We start from the raw sequence: 18276 nt of genomic DNA, 5'->3' as shown, positions 1-18276 counted from the left end.
TTATTTTGCAGGTGAGACCTACCTATACATCACCTGGGCCCTGCAGAAATGCAGCATGAAATCTTTACTCAAAAGAAAAAAATGTATACAGACGCTGGAAATCTAAAATAACGGCGCAGAATGATAGGAGAAAATTCTCAACCGATCCAGACAACAAAAGGTGGAAAGCGAAATAATGAATATTTCAGGTTCTGGACCCGTCTTCAGGTGAGAAAGAAGAAAGACCCCGTCACTGTCTTAAGAAATCTGTATTCTTGTACTAAAACTCTTCTTCCCCAAAATAAGACCAGCATACTGTTTACATTGTTAATTTTTTTGGTGATTCTGGAGCCACCATTTCAATATTGAAAAACGCTTCTTTACTCAGGGAGTGATGTGAACGCGACCTTGCGGGGTGCAAGAAGCCAAAGGCGTTGATGCATTTTGATGGCAGGTCCAATAAACAAGAGAAAGAGAGGAAGGGGTGGAATGTGGGTAGAGTATATAGGAGAAGAGCCCCGAGGGGCGTAAAATACCGGCGGAGAACGGTGAGGTTTGTTTCCCTCCTGCAAATGACATTTTTATATAACAACGTTACACGCGGTGCTTTACTCCTGAGGCTGCTATTAGAGGAGCCCCTGGCCGCGGAGCCAGCCTGCCTGTCTGTTTCAGGCCGCCGCTGATTGGCCAGAAGTTTGCTTGCTGAAACTGACTTGCTTGTAGCCTTCGCGAAACACAAAGAGCGGCCTCTCGCTCACAACTTGACGTGCTTTTCTTTAAAACAAACAAACTGTAGCAGAGAGAAAGAGAGATCAAGGGTGCGGGGACAGAAAACTCCAGCATTGGTAATGCCGGGCATCGATTGCTTGCTAGCCAGCTTGAGTTAGGGAGTCAGCCTGAGCTGAAGTTGCAGTCTTGCTCCCTCTCTATAGCCCTGCTACTGAGAGGGAAAAGACTTAAAGTCGAAGAAGGGAAAGGAACTACCAGTCGGAGAATTCAGGTACTTTTTTTCTCTCTGGCCGAGAGCGATCTACCGAGCTCTCTCCGCCGCAGATGACGAGCGTACTTCACTAGACCGACCGAGAGACTGGCGGAGAGTTCAGCAGACGCGCTGCGAAGAAATGGTCGCGCTCGAATCCTGACCTTTCGGCGTGTGTGAAATAATAAAAGGAGTCCTGGTCTGCAGCTGGTCGGACACCCTCGGCGGTGTGCTAAGAGATCTCCTGCTCTTTCCCAAAAGTTGGATTGTCTCCACCGCGGAAGTTGGCACCTATAGACCCGACATGGATTGGCTCCTGGATTTTAAATCAGAGCGTTTGATATTTTTCCCCTGCACCATATAAAATGGGGAACCCTTCTTTTAACCAACACGGATTAGTTCTAGTTCATACTCCAGGGGTTACAGGTACGCTGGAGAGAATGCCTATTTCTATTGGTTTGGGCCGGTCTGTTTATTGATCATTAGAAATCACTTGCTTTTCTTTGGCTCCTTTTTACGGCCTCTGGAAGTTTCCAAAGAGCCCATGAACTACCAACGTAGAGCTAAAACAGTTTCACCAGCGTATAGAGATAGCCAGTTAATTTCCAACCCTGTAAGAAGCGCGCACTTGCGCGACTGATTTTCGAAACATACGCCAGTCGATGCCGGGGTTGTTTGCATTGGGCGCTGATACAGCCCCTCCCCCTCTGCGAGCACCACTCACTGTCCGCCGAGGGTACGAGCTCCCGTTTTGTATCTGCGGTTAGCTCAGATAGAAGTCCCGTGGCGGCTGCGTGGTCTGCTGCAAAGAAAGCGGCGGGGGGCGTTAGGGCCGCTGGTGTGTAATCAGCGGGATAAATATTGATCAACCGATCGGGAGGCTCTGAGACAAGAGGCCGCAGCGGCAGCATCTAGTTACCGTTTTGCAATAGATGTGCGTGGGTGCCTGTATCTTGTACGCGTTAGGTTTCTTCAGAGAAAACTTTTACAAGTTTGTTACAGTACGAATTGCCGTGCTCTACAGCTTTCTGCGGCGTTGCGAATTGCCCTAACACGTGGGCAATGTGTAGCGCCTCTGGACATCTCCCCTCCCCTAAGTAGCCCACCCTTCAGCTCACTTTGTAACATGTTTTGGTGCAAATTTGTAACTAATGACAATGTGTAATTGCATGGCATGTTGGAGGCAGTCGATACCTTGTTTTGTATCCTCGGGGCACGCAGCGCTAGCCAGGAACTGAGGCAAAGTTTAAGAGAAAGTGGAGATGATATCAGACTCAGGCAACAATAATCATCTTAATTTTCTTTTCAGACTTCTAACATTTTGGATATATTGGCTTTATAGCTAAATTTACAGGGGTCATTCCAGATACCCCTCTCAAAAACAGGAGTGGGGAATGTTATAAAATATCTTTTGAAGATCCTTGGTCTACTGAAGGGGACTCCACGGTGTTATAGAACACAACCCATTTAGAGGAGCTAATGCACGTTCAGAAATCTGAATTACGCGTGTGTGGGGATGGGGGGAGGGGAGGGGAGGGAGCCGGGGTTATTCGAATGACTGTGAGGTTCCTTCTTTGGAGAGAGTGTGCGCGAATTCTGTCAGCCCGTGACAGATGTCCTCGCTCGCAAGTGAAAGTAAGAAAAAAAAACTTTTATTTACTTTCAGCCTGGAAAAAGAAACGAATATAAAGACGGAACTTCGTTTTACTTTGTTTGGAGGGGAAAGCACAATGGAATTTCTTCGACTGGTTTTCTTGATTTGGGGAGTCACGGCACTCACAGAAGGTATAAGGGGTGAGTAGTTTGGGATTTTTTTTCTTTCAAGAATACGGCGTGCATCTGGAGCTGAGCGTGTTTAGTGAGAATCTGGTGTGGTGAGAATCTGGTGTGGTTTCCTATTCTGGGCAAACATGACAGTCTAGCATAGTTTTGAAAGAGCGCAAGAAGTTCGGGATATTCAACAGATCGGACAGTATCTGTGGGGGCAACAGAGAGGTAGTACTTTAAATCAGTGCACTTTCTTCAGAATATGTTTTCTGTATATCATTCCGAAGTTTACACAATGGATTTTAGGTGTGAAATACATGTCCACATCCTGCCTAAACTAAGTCACTGGTCTGAAGGATTCCGATCTTCTGCCCTTAGTTTTGGAGTTTCATTATTCTCCCCGTCTTTGCCTCGCATGGCTCCAAAGCCGGGGCTTGCTGCAGAGGCCGGAGACGTTGTCGCTTGCGTGTTAAAATAGTCAGGTTGCCTCCAGTTCTCAAGCCCGAAAGTAAACAATGGCATTCCAGGTCGGATAAAGGCGAGTCTCTGCCCTGTCGTGTAATCCCTCTCTAACTTCTGCCGTCCCGGTGGAAGCGCAAATAAACGGATCTATTCACCTCTGGTTGTGCGCGTTTACTTCTCCCTGCTCTGCTCGTAATTTTCCCACAGAAAGATCCACGGGCCTTCCAGCGATCCGCTTTTCTTCCCTAAAGTGAGAGATTGCAGATGATTTTCACAACGGGATGTCCGGTTGTTATTCTTTGCAGTAGTTCGCGGAATCAAAGTTTGCTCAATACTGTGGAATCTCAAACACAAGGGAATCTGCAGGTGCTGGCCATTGAAGGAATCGCAATCCACCGGACTAGGATTTTCCAGCTCTCATACTCGCTCCTTCTCAACTACTCTGCAGCACAAGGGGTATCTCCATGCAGAGGGCTGTTAGTACGATCACAGAGTGGCCCAGGCCGGAAATCGACAATCACAATATGTCCTTTTAGCAGTTAATTCCGATAACAGGTCTTCACGTTTCAGAAGCATTTAACTTACAGGGGAGGTGGAAGGTCGAAGTTAGGTTGAATCTGATGTGCAAAGGTTAGAATTCCTTGCGACATATAACCCACCAGGTTTTGCGTCATCCCACCAGTCCCCTAGTAATTTATCATATTAGATAAAAAATCTCAGGGATAAAACACTCCATACTTTAGAAGGAAGGAAATAATGTTAAAATTCAGTTAGATCCGAGAGAGGATACCCAACATCTGACTGATTATGTGTTTAGAGTTATAATCTATCTGCCTATCTATCTCGTATTTATTTTCTGTCTCTGAACGTTTAATTGCTGTTGGCTGCAATTTGAACTGATCTGGCATTTCCTGACTGAAGAACGAGCATGAGTTGTGTATAATTGATTGCACGAGTCTTCTCATTTTACTCGGTTTAAACAAAACTGACAGATACCTGAGTAATTATTCAATTGAACGATTTCAATTTGCAGAAAGAATTCCTGCCACTACCTAGAGGCTAATTCCGCCGAGATTGTTTTTAATATATGAACAAGCCATTCAAGCTTACTTTTATTGTAACTCATTATGACTCGAAGTTAAGTGGACGGGTACAACACAAGGATGGTTGCATTCAGGATAGTACATCACTGACGGTGGAGACTGTTGGCAAAGACCGACGCTTGGTATTGTTTACGATGATGATTCGTTTCATGGAACATTAACGGGGTCTTGTGCCCAGTATTTGTTAGTTACTTAAGGAGAATAAATGCTTTAGAAGCGATGGATTTATTGGGACGCGGTGAGGGGGGGATTCATTTAATTGCTGCAACATATCCTATTATTCTGTCAAGGGATTTACCCACTTCTGCATAGAACGGAGGCGCGTTATATCCTGGAAAATATCCAGATGATACATACATGAAAAAAAAGATAGGCAGAGTTGATTTTTTTTTAGAATTTAAGGATACAGCCCGTTTGAGTCCCAACATCCACGTGAATAATTCACCTACTAAACAAATATATTTGGAATGTGGGAGGAAACCGGAGCAGCCGGAGGAAATCCACACGATTACGAGGAGAACGTCCAAATTCCTTACAGACAGTGGCGGGAATTTAACCCTTGTTGCTGGCGCTGTTAACCGCTACCCTACTGTGCCTCCGCGTTTCCTTAAATGGCACGACTGGTATCTTAATGTCCTAGACTAGAAGAACGGCGATTGCCGATTTCCCCCCAAGTTAATATGAGAGAAATCAATCCGATTCACATTGGTTTTTATTTCCAGGTTTTCGTTGGTTCTGTTGTAATTTTTGTTCTACTGTGAATGACCGTAGGGAAATGGATCTCAGGGTAGTATGTAGTGACGTGCGTACTTTGATCAGAAATTCGTTTTGAACTTCGAACTTTGATTTCGGATTCCAAGAAAAACCCGGGAATAGGAGCAAAGAACTGGGTAGAACTCCGGCAGAGGGAATTGGGTATACTCCTAATGTGTTTTAGTTAGCGTGGGGCGAACAAGCAGATCGGTAGTATGGATTGGCCTCCTTCAATTCTATAAAAATATTTAATATATAATGACATTAAAAGCGTCAGGAGAAATATTACTGGACTAATTCATTTGGAGAAGAAGGACATGACAAGTGATTGGAACTCGAGCGGCAGAGAGAGCGGGGCTGGGATCGAAAGTGAAGGAAGGGAGTGATGGGCCCAATGGCCTTTTGATCCGGCCCCGCCCTCCTTTGTAGGTGGCGCTGTGACCCAGTCCACAGCTCGCTTCGTACGTATTCCTATTGTGCAAATAGGTATTTGGGGCCTTATGGAGATAGCCATTTTTTTTTTAATTACTTCACTGCTGAATATGTACTTTTTAATGGGGTGCGGCACAGTGAGGGTCAGTTTGACTGCTTTTGTCGCGTGTGGCTAGAGGTTCATGAAACCGAATGGTCCCTGGTGAGATGCTGGGAGCGTGATACGGGCTAGTCGCGTCCGGAAGTTTGCTCGGAACTTTCGTGACAATTAATAGCACTCCTAGTGAAAGCGAACGATCGCCGCGCCAACTAAGCTACACTTTAGTCGAGATGAAGCTGTTACCCAGCAGGTGAAGGAGACGTGTTTGTTTATCTTGACAAATTTTGATGGATGGAAAGCCCTGGGCGTTTAGGATAGGGCCGGGCCGCACAAGTTCTTCACCTAGTTACACTTACAGGTCCACAGGCACACAGACTCTCTAACACCGAGAGATTCCTTCAACGGAAACCACTTTTCCTTGGATAAGTTTTACAATTTCATATATAACTGTTGTTTGAATAGTGTTTGAAACATATAGCAGCAAATGCTCCCCAACTGCACAAGAGTAAAACTGTAAGTCTTTCAGAGTTTACGGTTCTCTGCCTTTCGATTTTTTTTCTCTGGCCATTAACCCGCGGAACAGCCCGCAGAACGCCGCCTTCCGTGTTCCTCCAGTCTGAATTCCCAGCAGGAATTCAATACGGTAGAGCCAAGTTGCTGGTAATCTGAAAGTGTGTTTGCCATCAGTTACTGAGCAAGCGAGAAGCCTTGGGCGGATAGCACGATGTATCGTATAATTCTGCCTTTTTATTCATCCCACAAGTCATTCGGGCCAATTAATCTTTGCACCCTTCCGCTCTACTTCGCGAACTGTTTAAACTACTCGGTATTGTTTGAAATATACCCATTCGCCCCAGTTCTGTGTTCTAACACTGGGTGCCTTAGTGGGTTTGGATTTGATTGCATCTGCCTCCTATTATGACCCGAGGCCCCGTAGTTCCTTCTGAAAAGTGCGGCGTCACCGTCCTTTGGTACGCGGTCTCATCCAACTCCGCGAAGACTCGAGAGAATGCAGATGCTGGAATCGGGAACAAAATGAAAACCAAAATGCTGGAGGAACTCTGCGGGTCAAGAAGGATTTGGATGAACAGTATCGACCCGAAAGACCGACTGTCAAGCACGTAAAGCCTGGCTCCACTCTTAACGGACCTTTCAATGGACTTCCTCATACGTTTTAGATGAACTTTACTCACCAAATCTTCTCCTGCACTCACAAGTCAGAAGCAGAATCAGATGTCGTGAAATTTGTTGTTTTCATGGTAGCAGTAGTGCAAGACGTAAAAAACTATAAGACATAAATAAATAGAGCATAAACGAGCAGCGTTCACGGACCGTTCAGAAATCTGATTGTAGAGAGGAAGGAGCTGTTCTCCAAAAGTAGGTCTTCAGACGCCTGCTGAAAGATCTGGGCCCGGGAAGTCGGCTCTTTATTCCTCTCCATCGAGTGATGCAGGGTTCCTCCAGCATTGTGTGTGTGTGTGTGTGTGTGTTACTCTGGATTTCCAGCATCTGCAGAAACTCTTGTGTTTCAGGGAGTTGGTCTTTTGATTCTAACGTTTCAATGGCATTCGCATATTTTAAGAATTTCGTCACTGTCATTTTCTCTTCGGCTACCGAAACCTCTAAACAAACTGTTGCCTTTCCAACGAATCTCCCCCCTCCTTGTCTTTCTCCGTCCCTAACGACCTTCTTTAAACTTTACTGTGACCGAGCTTTTGGTCATTTACCTCCTCTGCAGCTCAGTGTCAATCTTTGTTTGCAAATGCTCACGTGAAACGCCCGGGGGATGTTTTACTGCATTCCAGGTGCTAAAAGGTGTTGATCTGTGTCGTGTGGAAAAGCGTGCCTGGATTTTTTTTGTGGCTGGGAGTGACGAACTATACTGGATATGGTTTTAACATCTCGGTCAGAGGTCGGAATCCGGTTTTTGACATCCTTTCCATTTTTCTACTCTCTCAACATTACCACTTTTTTTTCCTTCTTCTTTCCCCGTTTAGTTCACAAGCTACAGACTCCTTTTAATCGCTGTGTTTACACTCAAGTTTATTACCATCACTGCCCGGAGGGATTTACATAATTTACTGTCCCGAGAGAGAGAAAAAGGATAGGAAGACAGTTTTCTTTAGCACCCCCGAGACAACAGACGGTGTTTGCTGAGTTTGACTCCGTTTAGTCAGAACAATAAAGTGATTATGAAGTGCAGCCCATCCATTCAGAGGGAGACAAAAGGCATCAGTTTTAAAGCATTTTTTTACAGCTTCTCTTAGCGCGCAGCTTGTTCCTCACCGACGGATGTGGCTGGAGGAAATTATTACTGCAGCTTTATTCCAATGATTTCTCGAGGAAGTAGATAAGGTTTAATTAACTGGATGTGATTCCAGGATTTCCCTGTCAACTTTTCTGGTCGCTGCGCACAGCTCAGTTCCCAGATGTGGACTGACGTTATGTGTTTTGGACGCACGTGGGTGAAAGTGACCATCAGTTTTATTCATTTCCGAGGCTTTGGTTGCTTGAGACGGGGGTGGGGGTGTTGGTCGCGGGGCGGCGATCTTGAGACCACACACACTCACTGTTATAGCTCTCTCCATATATGTATATGTCTGAGCCCGTGTGTATGTGTGTGTGTGTGAATGTGCATACATACACATAAACACACACACATACACACACAACAAACGTCGTCCTTTCCCTCCCGCAGATGCTGCTAGTCATACAGCCCTTCGAGCCACGGCGCACCAGCAACCCCCGACAAACCGGACTAACCCTAACGTAGCAACAGGCCAGGCAGCATGTATGAAAAAGAGGGCAATCGCCGTTTCGGGCCGGGCATCTGCAGATTTTCTCTTGGTTGTGATTGTAACCCTAACGCAATCACGAGACAAATTCCAATGACCGGTTAACCTGCTCAGTACGGCTTTGGACGGTGGGAGGAAACCGCAGGACCCGGAAAGCCCCCGCTCATTCCATGTGGAGGACATACAGAGACACTTCTTACAGAACAGCAGCGAATTGAATTCCGACTCCGCAACGCTCCGAGGTATACTGTGGTGGCGCCCACTTCAGAATCCAGCATCGGCATTCCTGATTCCAGATTCTGCAGACCCCGAAAAGCCAGAGTAACACAAACACAATACTGGAGGAACTCAGCAAGTCAGGCAGCATCTATGGAGAAGAATAAAGATCAGATGTTTCGGGCCGTCACCTCGACTACACACTCCTTCACTAACACATGCGCTCACATACGTCTTCAGGCATTCCATCACACACTCATTCAGGCAATCGCTGACTCTTTCTTGCACACACACTCTTTCACATTCTCCCACTCACTCGACAACACTCACAACCCCTCCCCTCCCCTCCTAAGATATACAGACTCTACATCCATTCAGATATGTGCACAGGGACACGTGAACCCTGCTTCCTGATACGGAGGAGACTTCTTCTTGTGAGAGAATCTAGAACTGAGGTTTGGAGTTACAAGTCATTGCAGATGCCGAACTCTGGGGCAAACCAGGAGTCACTGTTCAAAAATCAAATGATGCCTGCTTATGATGGATATGTGTAATACTGTCACAAACAAGAGAAAATCTGCAGATGCTGGAGATCCGAGCAACACACACAGAATACTGGAGGAACTCAGCAGGCCAGGCAGCATCTATGTGTACAGTCGACGTTTCGGGCCGAGGCTCTTCATCAGGACTGAAACGTCGATGTGCTATACTGTTCTATGTCCTGTAGGCAGAAGGGATTAATTAGGTTGGCCATTTGATGACTTTAATTGAATCGACACAACATTGTGGACGAAGGGCTTGTTCCTGTGCTCCTGTTCTCTGAGGCGCCTTTCTTTTATTCTCTCCGGTTGCGACTCTTAGGGCTCTTTCTCAAAGGGCGGTGGGAGCAATCTTTGAATACTATTGAAGACAGAATGGTCGGATATTTGATTAACTAGGAGTGAAAGGTCACGGGGGTGGATAGATGGGATGTGGCGTTGAGGTTACCACCAGGTCAGCCAGGAAAATGAGGGAACGGGCTCGATGGGCCGATTAGCCGACTCTTTGATCCCATTTTGTAAGTTCACACGCGGAGAGGCAAGAGACGCACAGACGCACTAAGAGAATGACGGCTGTTCATGAACTGGAAGCAAGAGTTCATACTTCAAATATGGACTCGATCGATAAATGCGTTCGACATTTGGAGATACGAAAACAAAATTATACTCACAACTCCCCGAGTGCAGTCTGATTATCGATAAAGAAAATAATACACCAATACTAATAATTGTCACGAAGCAGCTTTCAAACACCAGTGGTGAGCGAGAAAATGGGCCCACGTTACAGATAAGCGGGAATTGTTTCAAGTTTTAAGGTCACTCCTTAGCATTTCGCGAAGATGATTCGATCAAACTAAATCCTCGCAACTCCGTGTTATTATTCTATTTTTGGCGGGCGGAAGATTGTTTAAAATCGCAAATTTCTACACAAATATCGTTGCAGTTTGGTGATACTTTGAATAATCCTGAAGTACGACTCTTAAGTAACCATCAACTGGAATCACCCTTGTCAGCAGAACAACGTCAAAAAATTTTCCGCTGGCTGAATTGAAGTGGCAAAGGGTCAAGTGCGGATGGCTAGGAGAGAGCTTGCTACATTTTATTGGGAATGACAACTGTCGATTTTCTGCAGCCTGTTGGGCGAGTCGTGGATCACACTTTGAGTGGAGCCGAGGGACTCGTCTGTGCCGAAATATGACACGCGTTGGAATGAATTAACCGAAAAAAAGTGATACCGAGGATTCGAGGAACGTCCATCCCTCCCCCTAAAAAAAGACAAAAAGTTCACCAGTTTTGGAATCAAACATTGAGATCTTTTGCCGGGGACTGTAAAACTTGATAAGATGTCCTCGATATGCAGTTTTCGATTCCAGCAAATTGTAAGCTCGCAACAGATTTTTTTTTCGCTCTCGATATTCCTACTTGGGGTAGTTTTAATTTTCAGCTTAACGAAGTTTTGTCTTCAGCTCGCAAGGACGCAAATGGCGTGGATCAAAGGCATGTGTTGAGAGAAGAGAAGGCCCTGTGCCCTAACTGGGGGCCTACAGCTGGATGTCGTTAATGCGGCGGATACTGTGATCACTTCACGGGAGAAACGGGTGGCGCGGATAATTAGAGCCTTGCCCTTTCATCTTGGCAAGCTGGGTATAAATCTAGTCTGGTGGGCAAGTGGGAGTCTCACTATCTCCATTCCAGCCTCCCGTATTTATCCCCCCCCCCCCAACAGCTGTCTAAATGTAATGCGATGAGGCCGCAGTTCCAATCCAGTTCCCAAGCTGGTAACACAATAGTCCTGCTTCATTGGTGCCATTTGGAGAATCTCACAGGTGGATATGAGCGTGGCTGATACAGAGGACACAGCAGCACACAAAGACTTGTCTGGAGCAGCGGACGTTGAGGGGAGATCTGAGAGAGGTTTATAAGATTATAAGAGGCATAGATGGAGTAGACAGACGGTATCTTTTCCCCAGCGTTGAAATATATAATACCAAAGGACATGCATTTAAGGTGAAGGGGGTAAGTTGAAAAGAGATGTGAAGGACAAGTTTTTTTTTACACTGAGAGCCTGGAGTGGTGATAGAGGCAGATATATTGGGAATCTTTAAGAAACGTTTAGGTAGACACAAGTATGAGAGGGGAATAGGCGGATGTGAACATTGTGTAGACAGAAGGGGTTAGTTTAGGCGGCCATTTGATTACTAATTTAATTGGTTCAGCACAGCATGGTAGGCTGAAGGGCCTGCTCGCTGTTCTATGACCCTTACACCAGCACAATGTTCACCTATCCTGTACAGTCACTGATGTACTGGGAGATAGAGGGATGGGTCCAGATTCCATCCCATAACTGGTGACATTCTGTCCAGTTATCTTCACTTTTTCTGAAGCAGGTATATTATTGAAAAGAAAACTCCACTCAGTAGGGTCCTGGAATTTGGTCTGGTTATGATGACATTGGTTATTTGCCAGAGTAGATTTAGAATAAAGACCATTCCAACGTTCACAGTTGAAAGTAAATGTATTATCAAATTACATATATGCCACCATATACTACCTTGAGATTCATTTTCTTGTAGGAATTTACTTTAGAAAAAAACAAATGCAATAGAATCAATGAAAAACTACATATAAATAAAGACTGACAAAGCCAGGAATCCAATGAAAGGTCAGTCATAGTTACGGCTCTTGGCAGGGTCTGTGGCTATATGCCTGATTTGTAGAAAGTGGGAGGAATCAAATGAGGTCAGAGTGAGCACCACTTGCACCAATGTCAAAGGAAGATTTTGGTAGAGGAGAATGACTGGATTCATGTTCTATAACTAAACAGAGAGGTCTTCTTCTTCTTCTTCTTTGAGTTTTTACGGCAGTTGGCATCCACACTGTTGCATTACTACAAGACCTCCCTGATAGGGAATGGGCGTATAGCAACTAGACATTGATGGCAAAGATGAAGTGGTGGAGGTTAGGGAATTGGAAAGGATTAAGATTGTGGAAACCACGTGAGGATCAGAGCAAATTTGGAATGTAGTAGTAATGCAATTATTTCAAACAAGAGTGATGTTCTCCTGAGGGAACATTCCATTAATGGAGAGCACCTGTGTGTGATTTTGTTTAATGTGAGGAGGCTGATGCATGGGCAACACCACATGGTCCTCGACTGATTGGAGTCAGGGTCCAGCGGCATGGAATGCGACATGGGACCTTTTCCTGCTGCTGCCTTCGTTCACCTTCACTGCCGTTGTGATGTGTCATCATCTTTTGCCAGCTCCACCGCTGAGGCCTTGGTTGCTTTGCTCTTTGTCTGGAATCTCTCCTTTGGCCGTACCACCGTGGCTGACCCTACCAGGAGCATCCAGATGGCATCACTCTTGGGAACTCAACAATGCTTGAGCCTCTCCACCAAGACAAGGTGACAACCCTCCAAGGAGCTATTTGGAACAAGACCTGGATCCACTTATCACTTGCCAGCTCTTGGCCTATCCCTCCCTCTCGCCTCTTTTTGCTGACTCATTCTCCTCTACACTTTCAGTCCAAATGAGAAGTCTCGGTCTGAATGTTGACTGTTCATTTATCTCTGCAGATGTTTCTGACCGACTGAGTTCCTTCAGCAGCTTGCCTTTTTGCACACAAGTTCCCCAGAGACCCCAGTTGGTTGATGGCTTTGTGCTGCTAGAAATCTGATGTGTTTCTCACAGCAAGACAAAAAGCCTTCGGATGACCAGTGGCAATTAGTCAGGCAAATCAGCACTTTATCAGGTTACTCCACAGTTTGAAACAGATGTGCAGACAGAGGGAATATAAGAACATCCCTTTAAAATACAGCTAAGGAGGAATTTCTTTAGCCAGAGAGTGGTGAGGCTGTGGAATTCATTGTCAGAGACCTCTGTGGAGGCTAAGACATTGCGTATATTTACAGTGCAGGTTTGATTAGAAAATGTCAAAAGTTACAGGCAAGAAAATGGGGTTAAGAGGAATAATAAATAGCCATGAGGAATGACAGAGCCGAATAGCCTAATTCTGCTCCTGTCTTATGATCTTATAATTGCCCTATTCAATCAAACACAACCCCTTCAAACTAATCGTATATTAATCCATTGTATTAATAATTGGTTGAGAAATAAATGTTGACTGAAGCCTTGGGGTGCAACATTCCTGCTTCGCTTTGGAATGCGTGCTGGGATCGCTAACATCCAGCTCAGAGAGCCGACATGAGCAGATTTTAACGTCCCAACTGAACGTTCAGTGCTGGGAAAGTTTGTGATATTATTGGCCCGCAACCCATGCTGCCTCTCTGTGAGAGCTTGAGGGGAGAGGTCAGGTCAGAGGTATTGGTTGGTCCAGCCCTCCACCAAGTGCCTCTAAAATAACAGGTCAAGAACCCCTGGCCAGGATCAACAGCCGTGCCACTTTGAATAAATAATGTGCTGACCATCACCAGCTGTTATTTCTGTCACTTTACAAATGAAATGTTGAAACGCAACCTCGGTCTTTTGGATTGGTTTTCTATTTTCCATTCGTTCTACCTGTCAATTAATGTCAAACATGTGCACTTTGTAATGAGGAACGTGTTACCAAACTGACAGTTACATTCACCAGCCTGTGCTGACACCAAACGGGAATCTCTTTAGGAAACCATATTTATTGAACTGATTATAAACCATAGGAAGTTAGTACAGACAAAAGAAAAGTGATTTCAGACTCTGTGACTGGGATCTGGGCTGTTTAATCCACCTCACTCTGCAGCCAATCCTCTCGGTGGCTTCACAAATTGGAGGACAGATGGATACTTTTATCCTTACAGCTGTTTCAATATTGACTGACAGAGAACACAAAATAGTATTATTGCTAATCCCTCCGTTTAGTGGATTAAAGGGTACATGTTAGGGACTGGTACTTCACAGGAAAGACATGATTCATTGATCTCACAATTAATGACTGCACAGGTACAGTGTTGTGGCTCCATGCATCAATCCTAACTTCTGAATCAGAAGTCACAAACCAGCAGCCTGAGCATCTTGCCTGACCCTGCGGTGCTGCGATCAGGAAGTTCAGGACTTTGTGGATGTGCTGAGGCTTTATAAGGGATTAGTCAGACCGCACTTGAAGTATTGCGAGCAGTTTTGGGCTCCTTATCTAAGAAAGAGTATGCTAGCATTGGAGAGGATTCAGAGGAAGTTCATGAGAATGAACCCAGGAATGAAAAGGTTAATGCATGTGGAGAATTTGATGGCTCTGGGTCTGTACTTGTTGGAGTTTAGAAAAATGAGAAATGGGGGGGGGATCTCATTAAAACCTATGGAATATTGAAAGGCCTTGGTGGAGGAATCTAGGACCAGAAAGCAAAGCTTCAGAATACAAGTATGTCCCTTTAGTGGAGGAATCTCTGTAGGCAGATGATGGTGAAACTGGAATTCATTGCCACAGATAGCTGTGAGGGTCAGGTCATTGGGTATATTTAAAACAGAGATTGACAGGTTCTTGATTAGTAAGGCTGTTAAAAGATTATGGAGAGAAGGCAGGAGAATGGGGTTGAGAGGAATAATAAATCAGCCATGATGGAATGGTGGAGCAGACTCGGTGGAATGGTCTAATTCTGCTCCAAAGTGTTATGGTCTTAAGAGCACTATTTTTGGAAATATATTAACTTGCTCTCCCTTGTGTTAGTAAATGATCGTATTCTGAGAAAGAGTCGGGAGTTATCTCTTGCCACAATATGCACTGGCAATATTGGAACCCAAGTGTGGAGGAAAGGCAGATGGTGACGAGAGTTTATCCATACTAATGCCAAAGGAACATTGGTGACTTGGCTGAGTGACTCCGCGAGAAGTAACATCCTCAAAACCAGGACCCAAAATTCGTGGTAATCTGGTGTCTGCTTAAATCCCTCAAAGGGAAACACAACTTATAACTTGTAGATGAAATAATGCAGCACTTCTGGAGCACAAGTAACATGGAAATGCCCAAGCCTATCAAAATAAACTTAACCAACTTAAACAGAAAACACCAGGAGACCACATTACAAAGAGTGAACTACTAGAGAAAAACACAAGGGGCTCTAAACGACTAACGACTTTTGTTAAACAATTTACCCGTTCAGGTGCTCTAAAAACCTCAGAGCCCAATGCTTTCCTGTGTTCCACATGGGCCCAAAGAGTTCATTACATCCCTGATGTGTGATCAATCAGGAAAACATAAATACGATTAACACAATGTTACAAGGGCATAGGGAGCGGACCCAAGTGCAGGACACCGACACGTAGATAACGTTAATAGAAATGTTTTTATAAACAGTTGCAAAGAAGGCCGGAGAGCAAGGATTAGGTGCCTACGTGGACATGATTGTTGACAACAAACTGGAGGAGCCTGGACCTGGAGCTTGGTTATGGAGCCTGGACTTGGACACGAAGCCTGGACTTAGTCACAGAGCTTGAACTTGGACTTGGACATGGAACCTGGACTTGGATACGGACACGGAGCCTGGACTTGGACACGGACATGGAGTCGGAACTCGGACTCGGACTCGGACACAGAGCCTGGACTCGGACTCGGACATGGAGCCGGGACTCGGACTTGAACATGGAGCGACAAAACCAGACAATGACAGACAATTTGTATCTTGGCTCGGAGTAGCGGCAAACGGCCTGCAATCCTTAGCGGGCCACGAGACGACAAAACCAAACAACGACAGACAATTCGTATCTTGACTCGGAGTAGCGGTAAACAGCCGGCAAAACTCAGCCGGACACAAGAACGACAGAATTCCCAAAGCACTCCGGGCACCAAAGTAACTTAGAGTCCACTATTCTCGGCGGCCCGGAACATGCATTGCCGCACCGGCTGAGGTGTGACGGTCCAGCCCCGAGTAGATGTAAGCCGGAGCTTTCATGTTGCCGGTTCAGATGAGAATCAGGTGCCTTAATCAAGGAGCCAGGTCAAACAGGGGGAAAAGGAAATTAAAAGGAATGAGGAGTCAATGGACCGGACCGTGACACACAATGCTGTTCGTAGATGCATGCTGTGTAGTAACGGATGTCTTTATTTCCCGTGATGTCCAAGTAACTGCATTTCATTACAACCGATGGTGCCTGAAGAAAGTGGCATCCATCATTCAGGACTCTCACCACCTGGGTCATGCCCTTTTCTCATTACTATCATCAGGGAGGAGGTACAAGAGCCTGAAGATCTACTTTCAGTGTTTTACGAACAGCTTCTTCCACTCTGCCATCAGATTTCTGAACCATCCATGAATCCATGAACACTTCCACATTATTTGCCATTTATTAGTTTTTAATTGAAGCATATAGTAATTTTTTAACACTTTGCTCTGTTCCGCTGCTGCAGAACAATACATTTTGTGGCATATTTTAGTGATAATAAACCTGATTCTGATTCTGATTCTGACTTTTGACTCTGAGGTGTAGTTACTATTGTAGCAAATCAATAATGGCCAAGTTATATTTCTGATCAGCTGGCATCACATGCGCTTAGAGTACTCTGTGAAAGGAGTGCACTACTACCTAGTCTACCCATTTGCCCATCTCGTCAGATCCGTCAAATCCCACAGTATTGGACAGCAAGCAAGTCACCTGTAAAGAATAATTATACCTCTAAAGGACCACCTCTAAAAATTAATGATCTTATTTGCAACCTTTCACAAGACACTCGAAGCATTAACTTCAATCAATAGATAAGGTACTGAAGGCTACCTCCTGAGTTTGTGTCCTGTACTGAAGTTGTAGGCATTCAGTCAGAGAGAGATGCAGCATGGAAGCTGGCCCTTCAGCCCATTGAGTCTATGCTAAGCATTGAACATCCATTTACATTAATCCTACATTCTCATCATCTTAACCCAGATGTTACCACCTAACTACACCCTAGGTTCAATTTAATGTAGCCAACTAACCCACCAGCCAGCACACCTTTGCGACGTGGGAGGAAACCAGAGCACTCAGGTAAACCTACTCAGCTCTGTAACTTGTGAGCACGTTACGTTTACGATATGGAAGCATGGCAACACTTGTCGGCACGTCATCAGGCTGTGTTGGTCGTTGATGCAAATGATACATTTGACTGTACGTTTCGGTGCTTTGATGTACACGTGACCAAATGAAGCTGATCTTTGCTCAGTCACCAGACAATATGGAGACTGTGCACTGACAGCATCTGAAGTTAGGATTGAACCTGGCTCTTTGGCACTATGAGGCAGGAGTTCTAGCAGGTGTGTTACTGTGGTGCTGTGGTAGTCTTTGTTTGCACGGGAGACTTTATAACATCCTTCAATATTTCCCAATATTCACCTCACAACTCTTATATAATACCATTTCAGTCAACACTTCAGCAAATGTCATTGAAAATTATTATTTTAAATTCTCAGTAAAAACACAGAGAAAATAAAATAAATAGAAAAAAAATCAGGTTAGACAAGGGAAAACTTACTCTTAGTCTTAAAATGTCGAATTTAAAAGGTGATCAGAGATGGCTGGAGCGCAACAAAGACAGGTAAATGTAACTTTCAGGCCTGTGCTCCAGAAATGCTGCATTATTTGATCTACAAGTTACAAGTTGCATTTCCCTTTGAGGGATTTTTTTTTGTCAAATACATGTATTAAACAAAACCACTTCAAATAACAGCGGTTATGTATGCATTGGCTGCCGCTGCCCTGGAATTTGGCCTGTTTACATTGTAATGTGGATTACTCAGTGTTAGCCAGAACACTCAAAACAACTGTGCACTGGCAAAATCAAGGATGTTGCTTAAAAATGATCTGGCCTGAAGTAAGGGAGTAGCACAGGCAGAGGGGCAGGCCTGATAAAGACCAGTTGGCAGTTGCAAGTGCTTGCATGTACACAGCACACACAAAATGTTGGAGGAGCTCAGCATCAGCAGGTCAGGTGGCATCTATGGAAAAGAGTAAACAGCCAATGTTTCCGGCCCAGACCCTTCCTCAGGACTACGGAGGGAGAAGCAGAGAGTTGAATGTGAGTACCTGAGGTCCTCGGTGGGTCCGAACCCGGACGTCTGAAAGTGCATCAGGAAGCCACGCGGTGCAAGATAGTGACGAAGGCAAGCCCTCGGGGATGATACCTGGCTGTGGTGGCGGGCCTAGGTGAGCACGTGGTTGAAGAGCTTCAGGACGTCCATCTGTTCAGCTCC

The 18276-nt window shown here is 45.1% G+C and overlaps 1 protein-coding gene across 6 annotated transcripts in view; it reads left to right on the top strand.

Annotated features, from left to right (window-relative positions):
* The first annotated feature begins 694 nt into the window (after window positions 1-694).
* The window catches only part of fgfrl1a (fibroblast growth factor receptor like 1a), a 344477-nt gene continuing 326895 nt past the window's right edge, over window positions 695-18276 (top strand). The window contains exons 1-2 of one of the 6 annotated variants that reach the window (XM_063047049.1): window positions 695-979; window positions 2625-2752. In XM_063047049.1, the coding sequence (XP_062903119.1) occupies window positions 2689-2752 (64 nt within the window). In that variant the 5' untranslated portion in view covers window positions 695-979; window positions 2625-2688. Of the gene's footprint in view, window positions 1385-1605; window positions 1695-1743; window positions 1914-2624; window positions 2753-18276 lie in introns of those variants that run through there. The other 5 variants (XM_063047046.1, XM_063047043.1, XM_063047048.1 and 2 more) reach the window with 5 other exon arrangements.

Source organism: Mobula hypostoma, chromosome 4 (genome assembly GCF_963921235.1).
Source record: "Mobula hypostoma chromosome 4, sMobHyp1.1, whole genome shotgun sequence".
Classification (NCBI taxonomy): domain Eukaryota; kingdom Metazoa; phylum Chordata; class Chondrichthyes; order Myliobatiformes; family Myliobatidae; genus Mobula; species Mobula hypostoma.
This window is presented reverse-complemented; position numbering and strand designations above follow the sequence as displayed.